General features: G+C 43.8%; 1 protein-coding gene and 1 long non-coding RNA gene across 3 annotated transcripts; one reads left to right on the top strand and one right to left on the bottom strand.

The window, feature by feature from the left end:
- Positions 1 to 1,989: 1,989 nt before the first annotated feature.
- LOC310918138 lies at positions 1,990 to 4,884 on the top strand. 2 transcript variants are annotated; one of them, XR_014591599.1, is made up of 3 exons: positions 1,990 to 2,077; positions 3,141 to 3,316; positions 4,703 to 4,884. It is a non-coding gene; the product is annotated as an uncharacterized lncRNA (long non-coding RNA). The 2 variants fall into 2 exon arrangements; XR_014591600.1 differs by lacking the exon at positions 1,990 to 2,077 and adding an exon at positions 2,135 to 2,252.
- Positions 4,885 to 5,176: 292 nt separating this feature from the next.
- On the bottom strand, positions 5,177 to 11,802 carry TARDBP (TAR DNA binding protein). Its single transcript, XM_083876959.1, has 6 exons — positions 11,697 to 11,802; positions 11,049 to 11,301; positions 10,165 to 10,328; positions 9,727 to 9,867; positions 8,866 to 9,036; positions 5,177 to 8,483 (listed from the first exon to the last, which is right to left on the bottom strand). Exons 2-6 carry the CDS (start codon positions 11,284 to 11,286, stop codon positions 7,953 to 7,955), a joined length of 1,245 nt encoding a protein of 414 aa, XP_083733085.1. The 5' UTR covers positions 11,287 to 11,301; positions 11,697 to 11,802; the 3' UTR covers positions 5,177 to 7,952.
- Between the last annotated feature and the right edge of the window lie 4,953 nt (positions 11,803 to 16,755).

Genomic DNA, 16,755 nt, shown 5'->3' with positions numbered 1-16,755 from the left:
CAGTAGTAGCAAGTAGGACTGACACATAGGTAGAGGGTGGAAACAAGCTTCTCCCTCTGAAGAAAAGGAAGCTTAGAATCTTGGCTTACAACGTCCATGGTTAGTTAAGGGACAGTAATGTACATAATTTACAACTTAGTTGCCTTCCATTTAAATGGCAACCTTAAACTGTGTGGTCTATTTCTAGGTGATAATCATTAATTAATACCTGGATAATAGCATTTTTGTTGGTGGAGGTTAGCATGGTGTGTTTGAGGATTCAATTCGAAGTCAAACAATTTGCCTCTTATGATTAATTCAGTGTCAGAATAGTGCAAAAATCTGTGGTGTTATCAGCCACTCCAGCATTCCTCATCAATTGCAGGGTTGCTCCTACAGCTTTTGCAGCACATCATAAAGCCTTTGTTCCCAGCTGATCAAAGCACCACTTCACAGCGATCAGATGCTGTCAACAAGCAGAGATCCTCCGGGCAGTTGTGGCTGTTCCTTCTTGCTTCTTTTCAGAGGGGAGCATTTGTGGCTCCAATTGTGCCAGCAAGAGGCGCAGCTGGTTTTGCTCAAAGAATACAATTACATTCTAAATGTCTGGCAAAAAAGGCATTAAAAAGAAAGAGGTACATTCAGAGGCCTCTGGAATTGAGGAGCTGATACCTATCTTACCACTCTACGCACTCTGGGGCAGAAGACAAGCTACAAATCAAATACCTCGGAATGTTTCCGCTGAGCTTCCAGTTACCACACTTATTTCTGCTGTCCAGCCCCACAGCTGCATCACTGGTACTTTCCCAGCGTCCTTCCCCGTCCCTCGCCTGAAGCAGGAGTACGGGATAGTGCTGATACCCTAGTCTCAGCGTGAGAGAGGGAGAGAGGCAGGTACATATGTGGCTCCAGAACTTTCATGAAGGTGTAGACAAGTGTAGAAAGTGATCCACTACCTTTTACCCAGTGCATCCAAACTCAGTTAATACACCAGTGATCATAATTCCCAGCCCGCTGTCAGAGGCAGGTTTTTACGGAGAGGATTGGATAAATCACCGGCCCTGACTATCCTACACTTTGTCTCAGCTCCTGCAGCTACAGTATCCAGGTAGAATAGCTTCCTGATCGTGCTGTGAAGACACACCCAGGAATGTTGTGCCCTTGTGTTGTCTTTAAGGTAAGGTGAGGTTTATTGCAGTTCATCATAGACTGTATGAGACAGGCCCAGCTCTTTTACCGCATCTTCTTCAGCCCACGTTTCACCATGTTAATGCACAGTTGTGTCTCCCTCTGTGTCTCCTGGTTCACTTCTCTGTTACGTTTTGTCCTTTTAGGTTTCTTTTCTCCCAACACCCTCCTCCTTGAAAGTTGACTGAAACCAATCACTCATGTGTGATGACTTGATAGCTTGCATCACCACCTCTGCCCTATTCCCACAGCTTCATGCTAGAAAGGCCTGAATATCAACCGAACAGTGATGCTGTGAAATAGTGGCTTCGTGGGTATATTTCTGGTAGTGTGCCTACTACATGTACTACTCCTAAGTGGCTACTAGGAAGTTTACTTCAAAAGTACAATTTTGAGAGAACTCCAGCATTCCAGGTAACTTTACAGTCCAGCTTGGATCCAGGCATACAATTTTATTTTATTGAACAATTTTCCTAACTTGTCAAGAATTAAAAGTGATATGTTGAGGCAACAGATGTCCTCGGCTGATCCTGTGAGTGCAGCCAGGCTGTGTGCAGGTCACTGCTCCCCTTTGGTGTGAGAACACTACCAGGAGTCAGTCACAGTTTTTGCTTTAATTCTCAGCAACTGCAGATTTTGTCCGCGCGAGTGAAACCATGTAGAGAAAAGGTTTGTTTTCTCCGAGTAGCGCTTAGCAGTAAGTACCGAATTCGCTCTGAGTGGGCGCGCTGTGCGTGACTCTTGCAGGTTTGCCGTGTTGCGGTCCTGGAGCGCCACGCCGTGGTCATAGGGCACCGCTGCAAGCGCGGCACATGAGGGTGGCGCTCGCTCGTGACGCTCAGAATTTTGCTACTCGATGTAGGTGATTGCTCTCAGCCCTGTTCGACTTCATTTCTCGGGCATTAAACACGTAGGCGCCCCTTTTCGTTACCAATTTCCGTTGTTCATATACTGTAATTAGGTGTGTTTGGTGTGTTGGATTTGGCAGCAGTTGTCCTTCGATATGCTCCCTGAAGAATTGTTCCTGTCTGTGCATGCCTGCGTGTACGTCTGCCCTTCCTGCTACTTAAGAGATTTGCTTCTAAGTATGTTGGAAGAAAAAAATGATTTTACAAAAGATGTCATAAGATCAGTGTAGTGAGAATTTTTTATGTTCTCTCGTTACAGATCTCTGCAGGGAAGTTAAAACAGTAATACACACACATTCCTACTGAATGCTGTTTCAGACTTATTCCATAGTAACTGAACTAAGCTTCTCAGCAGACAGTTTTGGAAGATACTTAAGTTCTGTGTATGCTTATGGAATTTTAAAATCAAAGTTAGATGATTGTGGTTTGGGGAGGCTCAGGCTTACCTCAGCAGTTGCTTTATAGTCTGTCTGAATTTATGTAGAAACCCAGAATAACTAAACTGATGTGAGAGTTAATGTACTCCACAGAGACACTGGGAGACACTGGGAGACCTGGGTGTGTATGGAAATGCAATGCCAAAATTCAGTGTCAGTGTGAATAAAGCCCTGTTCTGCCCCATCATAATGGTAAGGTCTGAACATGGAATTAAATGTGCTCCTTGGCTCTGGGGCTATGCAGAGGGAATGCCACAGCCTTACCTGACAGAACAGAACTTTTCACTGTGGGATGTACTTGCATGTTTTACTTGCACGTACTTACATGCAAGGCTATGTAAGAATGGGGAAAGGTAGCCATGGTAGGCTTAATCCAGTTATAGCTGAGAGCTTTCTTATCATTCTTTGTGACGTTCCCCGCATCAATCAATGGATTTAATAGATTAGCTCTTGGGAATAGCCTGAGGGGGGAAAGTGACAGTCACCTGCTTACACACCTGCAGTGACTCAAAGGACACCTAAAATATGGTGTTGGATGATGCCTGTAGAGTGTCACTTCTGTGTTAAACAATTAAACAATGCCCAGCTGTTCTAGTTATGGTTCTCATTCGTGTTTTCTGGGATGCAGGTGAAGATTCACACGTGGTGATGGATACCGGAAAAAATCCAGCCTGTGCCTCATACCAAGCCTAAAATGACATGTTTGTGCAGGCAAGGGGACAGTTAACCCAGCTTGACTACTTGGCTGTTTATGCAGTGGGGCTCTGTGGCTTTCTCAGATTTTCCTGGAGTACCTCTAAGCTGGTGAGGCAAAACTATTTCACTGCAGAACGTTCATTTTAACAGTCAATTTCTACCTTTATGTTATGCTGATTTTCAGAATGCCAAGTGCTACAGGTGCTGTTTTAACAGGGAGGAATGCTAACAAAACTGAAAATGTTATGATAACCTCACAGGGTGACTCTAGTTTCTATTGACCTTTGATTTGTTAATTCATTTACTATTTAATTTACCTTGGTCATGCCTGAGGCTCCCTATTGCAGAGTAATGTCCAGAACTCAGTTCAGTTCTCCATGAGGAGAATAAAAAGCCAAATCTTCCTGTATTCCAGCTCTCTCTGGAGAACACGGTTTCATAATTAACTAAATTGTTGCTTTTAAACTGATTGGCATTGTTTCTGAGAGGAAGACTGAACCATGCAGTATTTGTGAGGGGAAAAAAAAAAATCCCCTCACTGCTGAGTACAGGGTTCTGGATTTTATTTGTTTGTGGGTTTGTTTTTTTTTTAAAACGCCTGAACTGCTAAATTAATTACTCTGTAAAATTAGTCAAGATCCAAGACTGAGTTTGGGGAGAAATATTTTACAATGTAATAGCATAATTGTCCCTCTTATCTTTTAGATTAGAACATCCATATATTCCAATTACCTTAATTTACATTCAGAACAAATGTACTTCCTCCTCCCTGCCCAAATTTCTCAGCAATCTGTCTCTCTTGATTACAGAACTTTTCCAAGGGATGCAATACTAATGAAAATTGTATTCTACATCAAATATTCATTTGCAAGCAATTTTACCATTCCAAAGCAATCCAGGAATTACATTTAGTATCATTATCTTAATTTAATACATATAAGCACAATAATTCAGTATTTAGATCTCAAACTGTTGAACAGCTTTTGCTGCCACTGTTGTCTTGCAGTTTGTGGAGTGAGTTCGTGGAAGAAGGTAAGTCTGGAGAACTTCCCTGGTAAGTGGTGTTAGCTACAGGGCAAGCAGAGTGACGTGGCTCAGTTGTGCATGACAGTGGCATTCTAACAGCTGCTTAACATATAGCCTGATCCAAAAAAAACCTCATTTTTGAGGAGTAAATTGAGAATTTTGAGAAAACACTATGAAGGTGGCCAGGGAGAAATTTAATGTGAAGGTTATAAAAATTATCTTGTCCCCTTGGATAATGGCATCAGTTACACTGGAGCAGGAAATCTCTATCAGTACTAATCTTACACGTACCTGTTTACCAGGAGGATTGACTGCAGATGGTGGAATGGGGAAGAAATGTCCCAGCAGCTGTTAGAAGTCCTTCAGCTGTACAAAGCTGCCATCTGCCCTACAGCATGCTTTTTTCATTCCTTCATGAAGTGTATTTTGTTCTTTTAAATAGTGCAGTGAATTCTTGTTTGACTGCAGCTTCTGACTGAACACAGGTCCAATGAGAGAGAGCCTGCAGAGCACCGACATCTCTTCACCCACGCCTCGAGTATGTGGTACCAGCTCCTTGCTGTATGTGGGGGCATCTATCAGCCCTGCTGTCCCTGTGCCCCTGCAGGCTGCGGCTGCACAGCGTGTGCCTGAGAAGTTAAGTTCCTGCTCTCAGCTGTAAAAAAACTGTTTTCCTGAGCAGCTTTCTGAAGAACAAGCTTACACATTCAGTTTTGGTCCAATTACAGTGGACAACAGAATCTTCTGCAGTGTTAGAAAAACCATTATTTCCTGTGATATTGACCCCCCTACAATATACATAAACCTCCTCTTTCTTGTATCTCTGACTCTCCATTAGCATTTCACTTTCTAGAGTAATGTAACTGAAAATGAAGTATCTCTCTAAAATGAAAACTCAAAACACTTCAATGTATTTCAGTGATAGTTTATTCACTCACTTATAAACATCAAGAGTATGCAAAGCAGTTAAAAATGCTACTGAAATTTGAAATTCTACAATTTTCAAGAGATTTTGTTTGAAGATGAAGGAAGGCTAAAATTATTAGCAAAGACTAAGTGCTGCCAACCAGCCTCTTAAACCTAAACCTGAACAATTTAAACAGAATTAAAACCATGCTAATTACAAAAACTTACCATGAGGTTCCTTGCAGGGGCTCACAGTTAGTCTTTGGAGGTCCAAGAATACCATTTTAAAGTGTTACTCAGCAGAAGTAGCTGGTAATAGTGCAAGTGCTAAAATGCAAAATTCACAGATGGGACAGTTTGGAGATTATTCTGATTAAGGTGCAAAAAAAAAAAGTAAGCAACTTTTTCAGTGGAATATGAACAAATGTGTGGGATTTCTTTCTCAGCCTGAGTGTTTAGAAACCCTCTTTAAACGAAGCACATTAAGGCACAACTTATTTTTTAATTCTGTGGGTGGAAAACTCAGTCATGCAGTTTTGTCTGCTGTTCAGATGCTCTCCTATTCACAAGCCTCAGTGGGATACAGAGTAATGAAGATTCACTTGAAAATTACATAGGTTAAAAACTGTGTAAATATCCATATTCAGACTATTCACAGCTACAGCACAGTATTTATGGTGTATAGAAAAATACAGATCCAAGCTTCAGTGGGTTGCAACCCTAAGTACACAATACAATTCCTCAAGCTCATACCGGAAGTGGAAATAATCATCCACTAATTTCTGCTCTAACACTGTGCACTTTGTTAAGAAGCTGCCTCCTATGTGACACCTCTACACTTGTCATAACTTAGTTCAAACTTTATCAGTCTGTGTATATTTACTAGTGCTTTATTCATCTGGAAAGTCCTTCCTGTGACTAGTTCTAACAGGAGCTAACAGCATTCTTCTGGGCTGAAGTGTGGCAGAAGCCTCTTTCCCATGAGTGGGCTGATCTAAAAACAAGTTTAAAACATGCATCCCCAAAGGAGGAGATGCTGTGGACAGAAATCCATCGTGACAGCAACTCTGTTTCCCCCAACCCACTTCTGATAAGGAACTTCAATTGCTAAAAGAACAAGTAACGTTCCTTGGCACAGATGAAATCTGGAGGGAGCTGCTTACCAGTCTAGGTGCGGGCACCCCAAGGTGTGGGACCTGGATTTTAGATCTATGGCACTGCACAGTGCAAGGGTACAGTGGCTTAGAGGTGAGTGTCGGGTATCGATACGTGCTGAGCGGTGGCTCCTTTAGAACCTGTTTATCTGAAACAAACCGAGTGACTGCAAAAAGCTTTACAGAAGTTCATCGCAAAAGGGTAAAATTAATTAACTGCTATGAATTCTTTGCATTCAGGGCTGCAAAACAAAGACACATATTACTTAAATCAGTTTTATTTAAGAATTTCCTACAGTGACAAATCTTATAAAAAGCATCCAAACACGAAACTGCAGCAAACAGCATTCTTATGGATATCTTACAGACAGTGGAACTTCCACCCTGGAGAGGCACACTGAGCTCTAGTGATCTCTGCTAAAAGAGCTACTGCAAAGCACACCACAAGCTCAATGTTCTCATCACAAACCCCCATCGACTTCAAGTCACATTACCACACTTACAGATCATTAACAGAAAAAAAAAAAAACACACACCATACAGCATTCACAGCAGTTGACATAAGGGAAAAGAAATACAAATATTCCATTTCACGTAACACATTCAACTAATTGATTAACTAGGTAGAGAACCCACTTAAAGTCTTCCACATGTGGATGTCCTTTGAATGCAATAAACACTCGTACATTATCTGCTACCATTGCTCTCCGCACACTCTCTCACCAAAGCCACAGGATTGAGAGACATCTCGCCAAGTCAAATAAAATCCCATTAATGCACCACCAGGTCTCTGCATGCGCTCGCTCCTTTATCTCGCACATACCAGCCCTCTCATGCCTCGGCACCACCACAAATCCCACACATGGTTTCAAAAGTTCAAACAGCCTTCTGGTTCCATCTCACAGCCTTGCGTTCACAGCGTTGATACGACTCCATGAAATAAAGAGTAGCGGATAAAAATGGAACACCCACCGTCTAAGACGCAGCATGTGCGGTGTGATGAAGTATTCTTGGATGAGAAAGCATGTAGACAGAAGTATTCCTAAGGCAGAATATTTACAGCACTGCTTTCAATGAAGTGCTTCTTCCATATACATTTGAAATGAGATGAACTGCGGAGATTAAATGAAGCCTTCATATCGTACTTTAGTATGGAGGGGAGACAGTGTTAAAAAAAAAAACAAACACAAACAGAAACGACACTGTGTTCTCCAACGGGGCGCTTGGAGAGTCTTATGGTGGGAGCAAATTAAAAACAAGAGGGAGAGAATGCTGTTTCTGACCAATGGTTCCATTTTGAACATGCAAAGAATTCAGGTAGCCAGGAAACAAAGGGATAAAGTGTTACAGGAGAAACATTTCCTATCGACTGTAGTGTTAGTTCACCTATCAGGCAAACAGCAGTCCACTTCCAAACATTCAGAATTCCAACTAGATATGTAACAAAACTTAGAAAATTCCTTTTACCTTTCTTTTCTTTTTCTTTTTTTTTCTTTTTTTTTTTAGAAAAGAAAAATGTCAAAAATACTGCTGAATATACTGCACACTGAACAAATTCATTTGGAAAACTTTAGTATATATGTAATTTACAGTATACTTACCATGAGTTAGAAAAATTTGATTTCCCACCATAGAGTCAGTATCAGAGCCCACTGCGTCTACATTCCCCAGCCTGACGACTTGGAATCCATGCTTGAACCAAAGCCTCCGTTAAACCCACTGCTGGAGCCCGGGTTTGAGGCTGAGCCCCAGCCTATTGCTGCACCCGAGTTGGACCCTCCGTATGAGTTGTTGCCTGAACTAAAGCCCTGGTTCTGCTCCCGCTGCATGTTGCCCTGAGGCTGGTTGTTTCCTGAGGGCCCCGACTGGTTCTGCTGGCTGGCCAGCATGCCCATCATCCCCCAGCTGCTCTGCAGGGCCGCCTGTGCCGCTGCCATCATGGCAGGGTTGATGCTAAAGGCCCCAAAGTTCATACCCCCGCCCATGTTGCTGCCCTGGTTGTTGCCCAGTCCTCCCCCACCTCCTCTGCTGTTACCAAACCCCCCCTGATTCCCAAAGCCTCCCGGGTTACCACCAAATCTTCCACCTCTCTCTAACTGTCTACTGCTATTGTGCTTAGGTTCAGCATTGGATATATGTACGCTGATTCCTTTAATGATCAAGTCCTCTCCACAAAGAGACTGGGCAACCTATAAGAAATAAGGGATGGATTAAATGTATGTTAGATGTCCTTTTTTGCAAAAACGTTATCAATACAAAATAAAACACAAAACATCCCCTAGGATTCTGAGCAGACACTTATCCTGCAAAGAAAGCATATGCATGTACTTAAATTCAATTTGAACTGATTTAGCATTGCATTCATCACTACACTAACTGCAGTATAAAATCCTGTCTACACAGCTGGATCTAAAAGTGTAATCTCAGTCCATTCAGTAAATCAGATCAACCTGATAACACTGTAATATTCAAGACAGCAGACAAGTAAGCATTTCATGTATAGTTCCAGAAACCATACTTTATCATGCTACTAAAATGTAGTCTATGAAGTTAAAATATTTTAAGACTTACCTGATCATCTGCAAATGTAACAAACGCAAAAGCTCGGAAGGGTTTAGGAATGAAGACATCTACCACTTCCCCATACTGGGCAAAGAACTGTCGGAGTTCATCTGCTGTCATGTCCTCGGTGCAGCGTCCAACAAACACCTTTCTGCTGCGCAAAGGTTCGTCAGGACTTTGCTGGAGAGAATTGAAGGAAGAAACTATCACAACTATAGTCCTTGAGAACTGAGTTACAGGATGGTAAATGATACTCCGAGTCTAGCCTGTTCTGAGGGCTGCTGATGGAAGAAACTTTGAGATTGCAAATTTAAGACTTATAATAAATAAATTTTAAAAATTCTAAAAGAATTTCATGCTCGAAGAACATGGCTGCATCTTGGTACAGGTGGGGGGGAAGAGCCACACGAAAATGAGCATGGGAGCAACACACAGGGATGGTGACAAGGCCACTCCGGAAGAACACTTTTTTGTAATAACTGCATATAGAGACAACAATAGAAGTTACAGGTTCAGTTTGGAACTCAAAGACTTGTTCTGCTCTTCCCAAAATTATTATTCCATCTGCTTTATTCTGCATTTATTCATGCGATAGGCAAGTTAAGCAGGTACTGCTGGACATCAAACACAGATTTCTATCTGTACTTCATTCCCTCACATAAATGAGCTATTTTCCCAACATTTCAATTACTTCCAGCTCGCGCAGCTCCTCCCCATTTTTGTTCCTTGCTCTTACTTCTTCATTCACAGTAAAGCCACATCTGAGAGCAGACAGTTAATCTGTGTAGCTGCTCTCCCCTAATACAGCTGATGAAGACGTGCGCTTGGAGTGTTTGGTACAAATAAAACCAGCAGTAAATCTCAAAGTACCTTAGAGTTGGGAAGTTTACAGTCACACCATCTTCCATCGATCATGTGCCGCTGAGACATTACTTTCACTTGGGTTTCGTAGTCCGTGAAGCGAACAAACCCAAAACCCTTTGAGTGGCCTGTTTTAATATCCTTCTTAACCTAGGTGGAAAAAAAACAAAAACCACCACTAATATGAAGCATGTTGTTACCAAACGCATTTGCTAAAAATCTGTTTGAGACTTCATCAGTCTTACAACTATTCTGTATCACAGTAACCTCTAATTCCTAAACATCTCCCAAAATCAACAGGCTCATGGGAAAAAGACACCTTTAGGAAGAAACACAGCTTCTGATATCTTGTCTAAGTTTATAAAGCTCATTTGTTTCTACTTTCTTTCTCAGGAGCCTGGTATCTACCCAATGTCCCTCATTACTTGAGCTGCAAATAGATTTTACCTGCACCATCAGAACTTCTCCAAAGGTACTGAAATACTCCTTTAAGTCTTGTTCAGTGGTTTTCCACGGAAGACCCAAGACTATTAAATCTGAAGTCTTCTGTACTGCTCGTTTCACCTTCACAGCTGATGATGCATCGGTTTCATCCATTTTTCTCTTATTATCTGAGTATAAAAAAGTACATTAGACATCCTCAGCTCTGGAAATTGACCCACTAACTATGAATTGCATAGTGTTAAATTATAACCCATGATGATAGAGTACAGACTGCATGAGACACACACCAACTGTTGAGAGCTAACTGGAACACATATCTGACTACCCTGAACCAAAGCCAGTCCACAATCGAGTCCTCTCCTAAAGTGCAACTTGACCCAGTTAGTTCTGCATTAATTTACTAAAGTATTATACAGCAACATTCACAGTCCTATGAAGTGGAGAAAACATGAATTTTTAAAAGACTACTTCACTAGCAATTTACTTCCTTCTCCTTTTTTTTTTTTTGGGGGGGGGGGTGGAGCAGGGTGGTCAGGTTTCTCCTTTCATGAGCACTTCTAAATGGTACCTCTGACCAAACCATGTGCCTCGAGGAGAAGTGTCTGTTAGTACAGAGATTACAGTACACTACAGTCTTTGAAGGCCTAGACGAGGCTATCCTTCAAGGATAACACAAGACTTTGTCATTAAAGTACTCGTTTAGGTAGAGTGTTAAAAAAATTTAAAACTCAATGGAATCAAAACTACTGGGCAGGATAGACACCTGAATAAATGACTGATCTCTGTGAATCAGAGTTAAAGAATAAGTGTTGCCATGTTAGATCAGCAGTGACTCAGACCTTAAAGAAAGCAGCCTTGCACAGAGAACCGAAGCGACGAGGACACACCTTTGGGATAATTCACGACATAGACGAGGTTTCCCCAGCCGGCCTCGGGGGCGTGCAGAATGCCCTCGACCAGCCGGACTCCCCGCATGCACTGCGACACCGGGTTCCTGTAACGCAGCCCGCACGCCCCGGGGAACTGCGCCGTCACCGTGGACAACAGCACCGTGCCGTCGTCCTCCGACGGGATTTCGATGGGCTCATCGTTCTCGTCCTCTGTCACCCGGATATACTCCGACATCTTCGCTGGAAGTTACTGAAGTACAAAAGGGATAGAGCAAGCGTAAGCGACCGCTCTATGCCCCCTGACTAGGCTTTCATCTTCTTCGCCCTGAGGCACGAGTCTCTCTCTATTTATTACACAACACGGGACACCGAAACGCGCCATTCATTAATGCTAAAGCCTCCGGCCCTGCCGTATACCTCGGCCCGTCCTCAAGCGACGGAGGTACCAACAGCGACTGGTCCCCGAGCACAGCGGAAATTCCCAGAGGCGCCACAGGCTTCCCCCCGCGGAGCCGGTAGTACAGCACCCCTCGGCCTCGCCGCCTGCCGGGCCCACCCGAGCCCGCGACCTCCAGACGGGGCTCCACCCACCCCAGCACCACGGGCAGCTGGGCCGGGGCCCACCCGGGCCCGCGCTTCGCTCACCAGCCAGGGAAGGGAGCGACGTCCCGAGAACCCCTCGGCACCGCCTCCACCGCACTCCACCCGCCGCCGCCGCCGCACAAAATGGCCGCCGGCCCCTCAGAGGCCGGGCCGGGCCGCGGGCCGAACCATTCTAGGCGGCAGAGGGGGGACGAACTGCGGCGGGACACTCGGGACGCGGGAGAACGTGGAGCCCCGGGCGTGCCTCAGCGTCCGTCGTCCGCTCTCGGCCGGATACCGGGCGGCGTTCTCGGAGCCGGCGACGTCAGCGCTCCGAACCGCGCTCCCCTTAACGTGGGGCCAGTGGTGCGGCCCTGTTCGCGCCTGCGCGAGCGCGGGAGCTGCCGGGAGCCGGCGCCGTCCGGGACCGGCCGCTGAGGGCGGTAACGGCGGGGCTCCCGCTCCGGAATCGGCGTGAGGCCCCAGGCGGCCCCGAGTCGCTTGCCCGGAGCAGCCGTTAGTAAAGACAGCCTCGTCAGAGCTCGGCGACGCCTCTGTCCCGTCTTCGCTACCAGAAAGAACGAGCGCACTTCATTGAAAACCACCACCGCCACAAAAAACCCAAAACAAACCCAAAAAAAACCCCACAAAAAACCCCAAAACAAACAAACAAGAAAAAAACCCGCAAAAACAACAACAACAACAAAAAAACCCCATCCAAACGAAAACGGGACACCAAAACACCAAACCCCACACCTAGTCACCTGGCGTGTTCAGCATGGAGAAGAATGAGGGGAAACCTCATCGCAGCCTACATCTTCCTCGTGAGGGGCAGCGGAGAGGTAACTTCGATCTCTGCTCTCTGCGACCAGTGGCAGTACCCGAAGGAACGGCTGGAGTTGTGTCAGAGGAAGTTTAGGCAAATATATCGGGAAAATATGCTTCCCCCAGAGGACGATCGGGCACTAAGCAGGATCCCAGAGCAGAGGTGGCGGTCCCAAGGCTGCCAGAGCTCAAGGCTCTCAGGGACAGGGTGGGATTGTTGGGGTGTGCTGTGCAGGAGTTGGGCTGGATGACGCTATGGGTCCCTTCCCACTCAGAAAAGTCTGTGATTTCTAGAAAACAACAACAACCAACCAAATAAAGCAAGCAAAAAAGCCCCCAAACAAACAGAAAATACCAAAAAACCCTCCAATAACTTAAGGGTAAAAACAAGCCAATCACAGACCCCCACAGACTCTTCTAACAAGGCCTAGGTAGTGGAGTAGTATTTCCAGGGAAGATGAAGGGTCTCCACCCCTGGGGAGAACTTTCCTGGGATTCATCTGAAGTGTACCCAGGGCTCTTCCAGTTGTGCAGGAGGAGACTCGACATGCCCTTGAAGATCCCTTTTTCACAGAACTGGACAGAAGAGGAGGGAAACGTTAGAGATGAAATCCTTTGTTATCAGGATCACTCTGGCAGGACTGGCATGGAATATTGTCTGTAAGTTGGAAAAGGACACAAACCCTCTCACCAGCAGAGGCATGTGAGCAATACTTGCTGAGGCTTCTTGGCACTTGAACAGCCTCATTTTGCACTGGGTAGGAAGAATTGATCCAACATGCCTCTCCAGATCTTATGCAGGTATTCCCCGAGGACCTTGGGAAGAACTAGATTAACCAGGCTGACTGACTAATGTAGAGTTTCATGGTCGGTCATTTCTGTATATCACACGTGTCTACTCTGACACTGTTCCCAACAATTGTTTCATTGCTCAGAATCAATGTCTTCATTAATTACTCAAGATGTTTGGGGTTTTTTTTGTGCGTCTCCCCCATTTAGTGCCCTGCTTGCTGAGCTTGTATAAAACCATTTTGCAGAATTGGTAGAAATTTAAAAAAGCTAGTAATTCTACCCCTGTCCTTTAATACCCAGTATTTGCTATAACTTGGCTTAATCTCCTCTAAACCCAATTTCCTCTTACTTAATTGAAAAACTTAATGGTTATATCTTGTTATACAATATTATAAACTTCTGAACACCAAAGCCATCATGGCTAAGGAACACTCATGTTCTTACTGCTGCTTTTCTGCCTCTCAAAAAAAAAGTTCAGAAGAGCTCATCTGCAAAGGTTTTCCTGAGCTGCAATCACAGGAAGGACAAGGCTGTGAGCAAGAGAACCACACGGAGGAGAAAAACACTAGTGGTAGGAACATGGTATTTTCCACCTGCTCTTGTCTCTTTTATAAGATTAACTTTATAAGTATGCTTTCAGTAGCATCATTCTCTAGGTAAACACTCTTTTTTTTTTTTTTTTTTTTTTTTTTTTAACTGTGCAGGGATAATACTAAAAATCTACACATTAATAACTGTTCTGTGGTTTTAGTCTATCATTTTCCATCTGGATAATTGCCATTCCAGATCTCCAACTTATTTTATTCTGGTGCTTTAGTAATGGACTTGTCTGGTCTGTAAGTCACATTAGGCAGGGGTTACACCAGAGACATTTGTAAAGCCATCAGTATTTATTACAAGGTCTGTATGAACAGGAAGCTACACACAGTTGACATCAGCAGAGCTGTGAAGTCTTGCCTGCCATCATCATACCAAAAGTATATAGAAGAAAGTGTACTGCAGAGCTTTCTCTAACCAGCTCAGCAAATTAACCTGTGGACTGTACCATACTATTTTAAGGAAAATAAATTTACCACCTTTTCCTCCCCTCATCTGCTCCTTTGTGACACTCATACAATCAGTGTACTCAGTATCCTTCTAGCTCATCCTTCTTTGGATGAGCTTTTCTTCTTTTTGGTCTCCAAAAACAAACAAACAAACAGCCTCACCAAACCAAACAAACAAAAAACAAAACCAAAAAACCCCCCAGAGGAACCCCCATAAAAATAAAGGCTTATTAGTAGGGACAGACTGACTCTACTGCTTAGAAAAGGTTAATCCACTACCTTGCATTAATGGGGCTTCTGCTGAGGGTATTTAAGACTCCCACTCTAGATTTCTTCAAATGCAAAAATTGGCTCACAGCACCACTGAAGCTCAGCTCATCTATGCCAGTGTGACTCAGTCTTACCATTTAATTACCATTTTTCAACAGTGTTCTGAGAGGACCTGACTAGACGCAGGCTAACAAGAGAAAGTAATGCTCCTGAAATGCCTACATTTTCTAGTGTACATCCCAAAGCCAGTTGTGGTGTTGCCAAGTCAGCATGGAGACAGCCAGTGTCATTTGAACGTGATCGCAATGTGTTAACATTACCTGCTGCACGATTTCCACTCAGAGTTTAGCAATAGTGCTGTTGAAGAGGTTGTGGTGCTGAGCCAGAGCAACCTCCACCTCACACAGCATCTGGTGGTGATTTCACTAATGAGCAGAGTAAGCACCAGCCTTGGATTAGATTTCATGCAGGTAAAAAGCTTGAGGAGAGCAGGGAGCTTTCTGCCAGCTGTAAAACAGGGAGAGAAAGAAGGACAATTAGCCATAAGAGACTTCTGCCCCGAAATTTTCTTCCTCAGTTTTGGCAACAAACAAGCTTAGAATTAAGCAAATGTCACAATCCCTTTTCTGCGTGAATTGGGATTCTTGTAGCACTTTCTTTCTGTTATTTTGCATTATGATTAGGTTTAAGTTAAGCAATTAACAGTAGCATTGCTCTTGAAGTAAGTACACCAGCAGGCATACCACTAGTTAATTCACCAGTTCCCTCACACTGACAATTCCAAGGGCCCATGGGTGCAGACAAATACAATATGTGGTACTAGCCATCATGTATATTGACTTAAGTGTGCCCACAGGCACAAAACAAAATGCAATACAATAACTATTTGCTGCTCTAGGTTAAGTGTGCTCATGGGTACAAGCAAACTCAGTGTAATGATCAGCTGTTCACCCTCCCAGAAGCACTTGGGATGAAAAACAACATCAATGGGCACCTAAATACAAGCTCCTGATACAAAAGCACCATGGAGCTGTGGGTACTGAAAAACATGAAGTGCCTGGGCCTATTCCTAATCACAGAGCAGTAAAAGACAGGAGAATTTAATGAATAGTGGTGTATCAGTGTAGTCAGATTGTAGAGAGCCTGATTTTGTCATTGGTTAACAAATCTGACCTTTGGTCCTTACTCAGTGGAAGTCTTTTTATTTTTCCCCACAACATGAAGTGTCTCAGAATAAGGCAGGAATATAAGGAGGATGAACAGTTTCTCCATAAATATCTACCATAATTAGAGCTTTCTAGTCACAAGCAAGTTATTAATGTAAAAATTTACTCACGCCCAGCAGTCTAAAACAACCACTAAAGAAGAGTTTCCCTGAAACAAAAGTAGCTTCCACCCACATAAAGTACCTGGAAAGATCACTTAGTCCATGGTACTCAAACTCCTCCTAATTCCCTCAGTTTAGACAACACTTAAGACTTCATTATAGTGCCTGAAATATTTTAGGCAATTTTACCATGATCCTATCAAATGATTATTCCAATTATCTCATTTCTAATCCATCTGGCATAGTTTAGTCCTTTTTTGTAAAGAGGAAGAATTTCTGCATTCCTTTTGGTTCATATCCTTATTTACTTAACTCTTTCCATACTAGATTAGAGCAGGTGATGTGTTTTTTAATCTCTCAGCAAAGACAATGAAAACCAGATTTTTTTAGAGGTTTGGCTCTTCTAAAGTTCCAGAAGAGGTCAGTGGCTCAGTCTGAGTCCTTTCAGCCCTAGTAGCTATTGGGTGAGGCTGGTTGGAGTCCATGTCACTGGAACTCCAGGGCTCACTAGCCGGGTGTCATGGTGCCCTGGCTGCTGCTCAGCAAACAAAAGGACTGGCCTGACTGAGAGCTCTGGTAGGAGCTAAGAATATTCTGTAGGGAAACCCGAATGGTGACAAAAAGGCCCCTCTGAGCTCCAAAGCCACTCCTGGCATTGGCCTGCTGGCTCCTACCTTTGCCAGCTGCAAGGAGTTCCAAACAGTGGGGATTATGTGCCATCTCCACCCTCTTGTCTGAGTGATACCTGTGGGAACTGTCAAACGTTTGCATCTTGCACAGGGAATGCAAAATTCACTTTGCTCTGTTTTGTTTGGCAGAGTTAGATCAAACCATCTTCAAGTCATCTCCCTTGCCTTTCTAG

The sequence above is a fragment of the Zosterops lateralis genome (genome assembly GCF_965231275.1).
Source record: "Zosterops lateralis genome assembly, chromosome: 22".
NCBI classification, from domain to species: domain Eukaryota; kingdom Metazoa; phylum Chordata; class Aves; order Passeriformes; family Zosteropidae; genus Zosterops; species Zosterops lateralis.
Note: the sequence above shows the minus strand (reverse complement) of the source record. Positions and strands in the feature narration are given on the sequence as shown.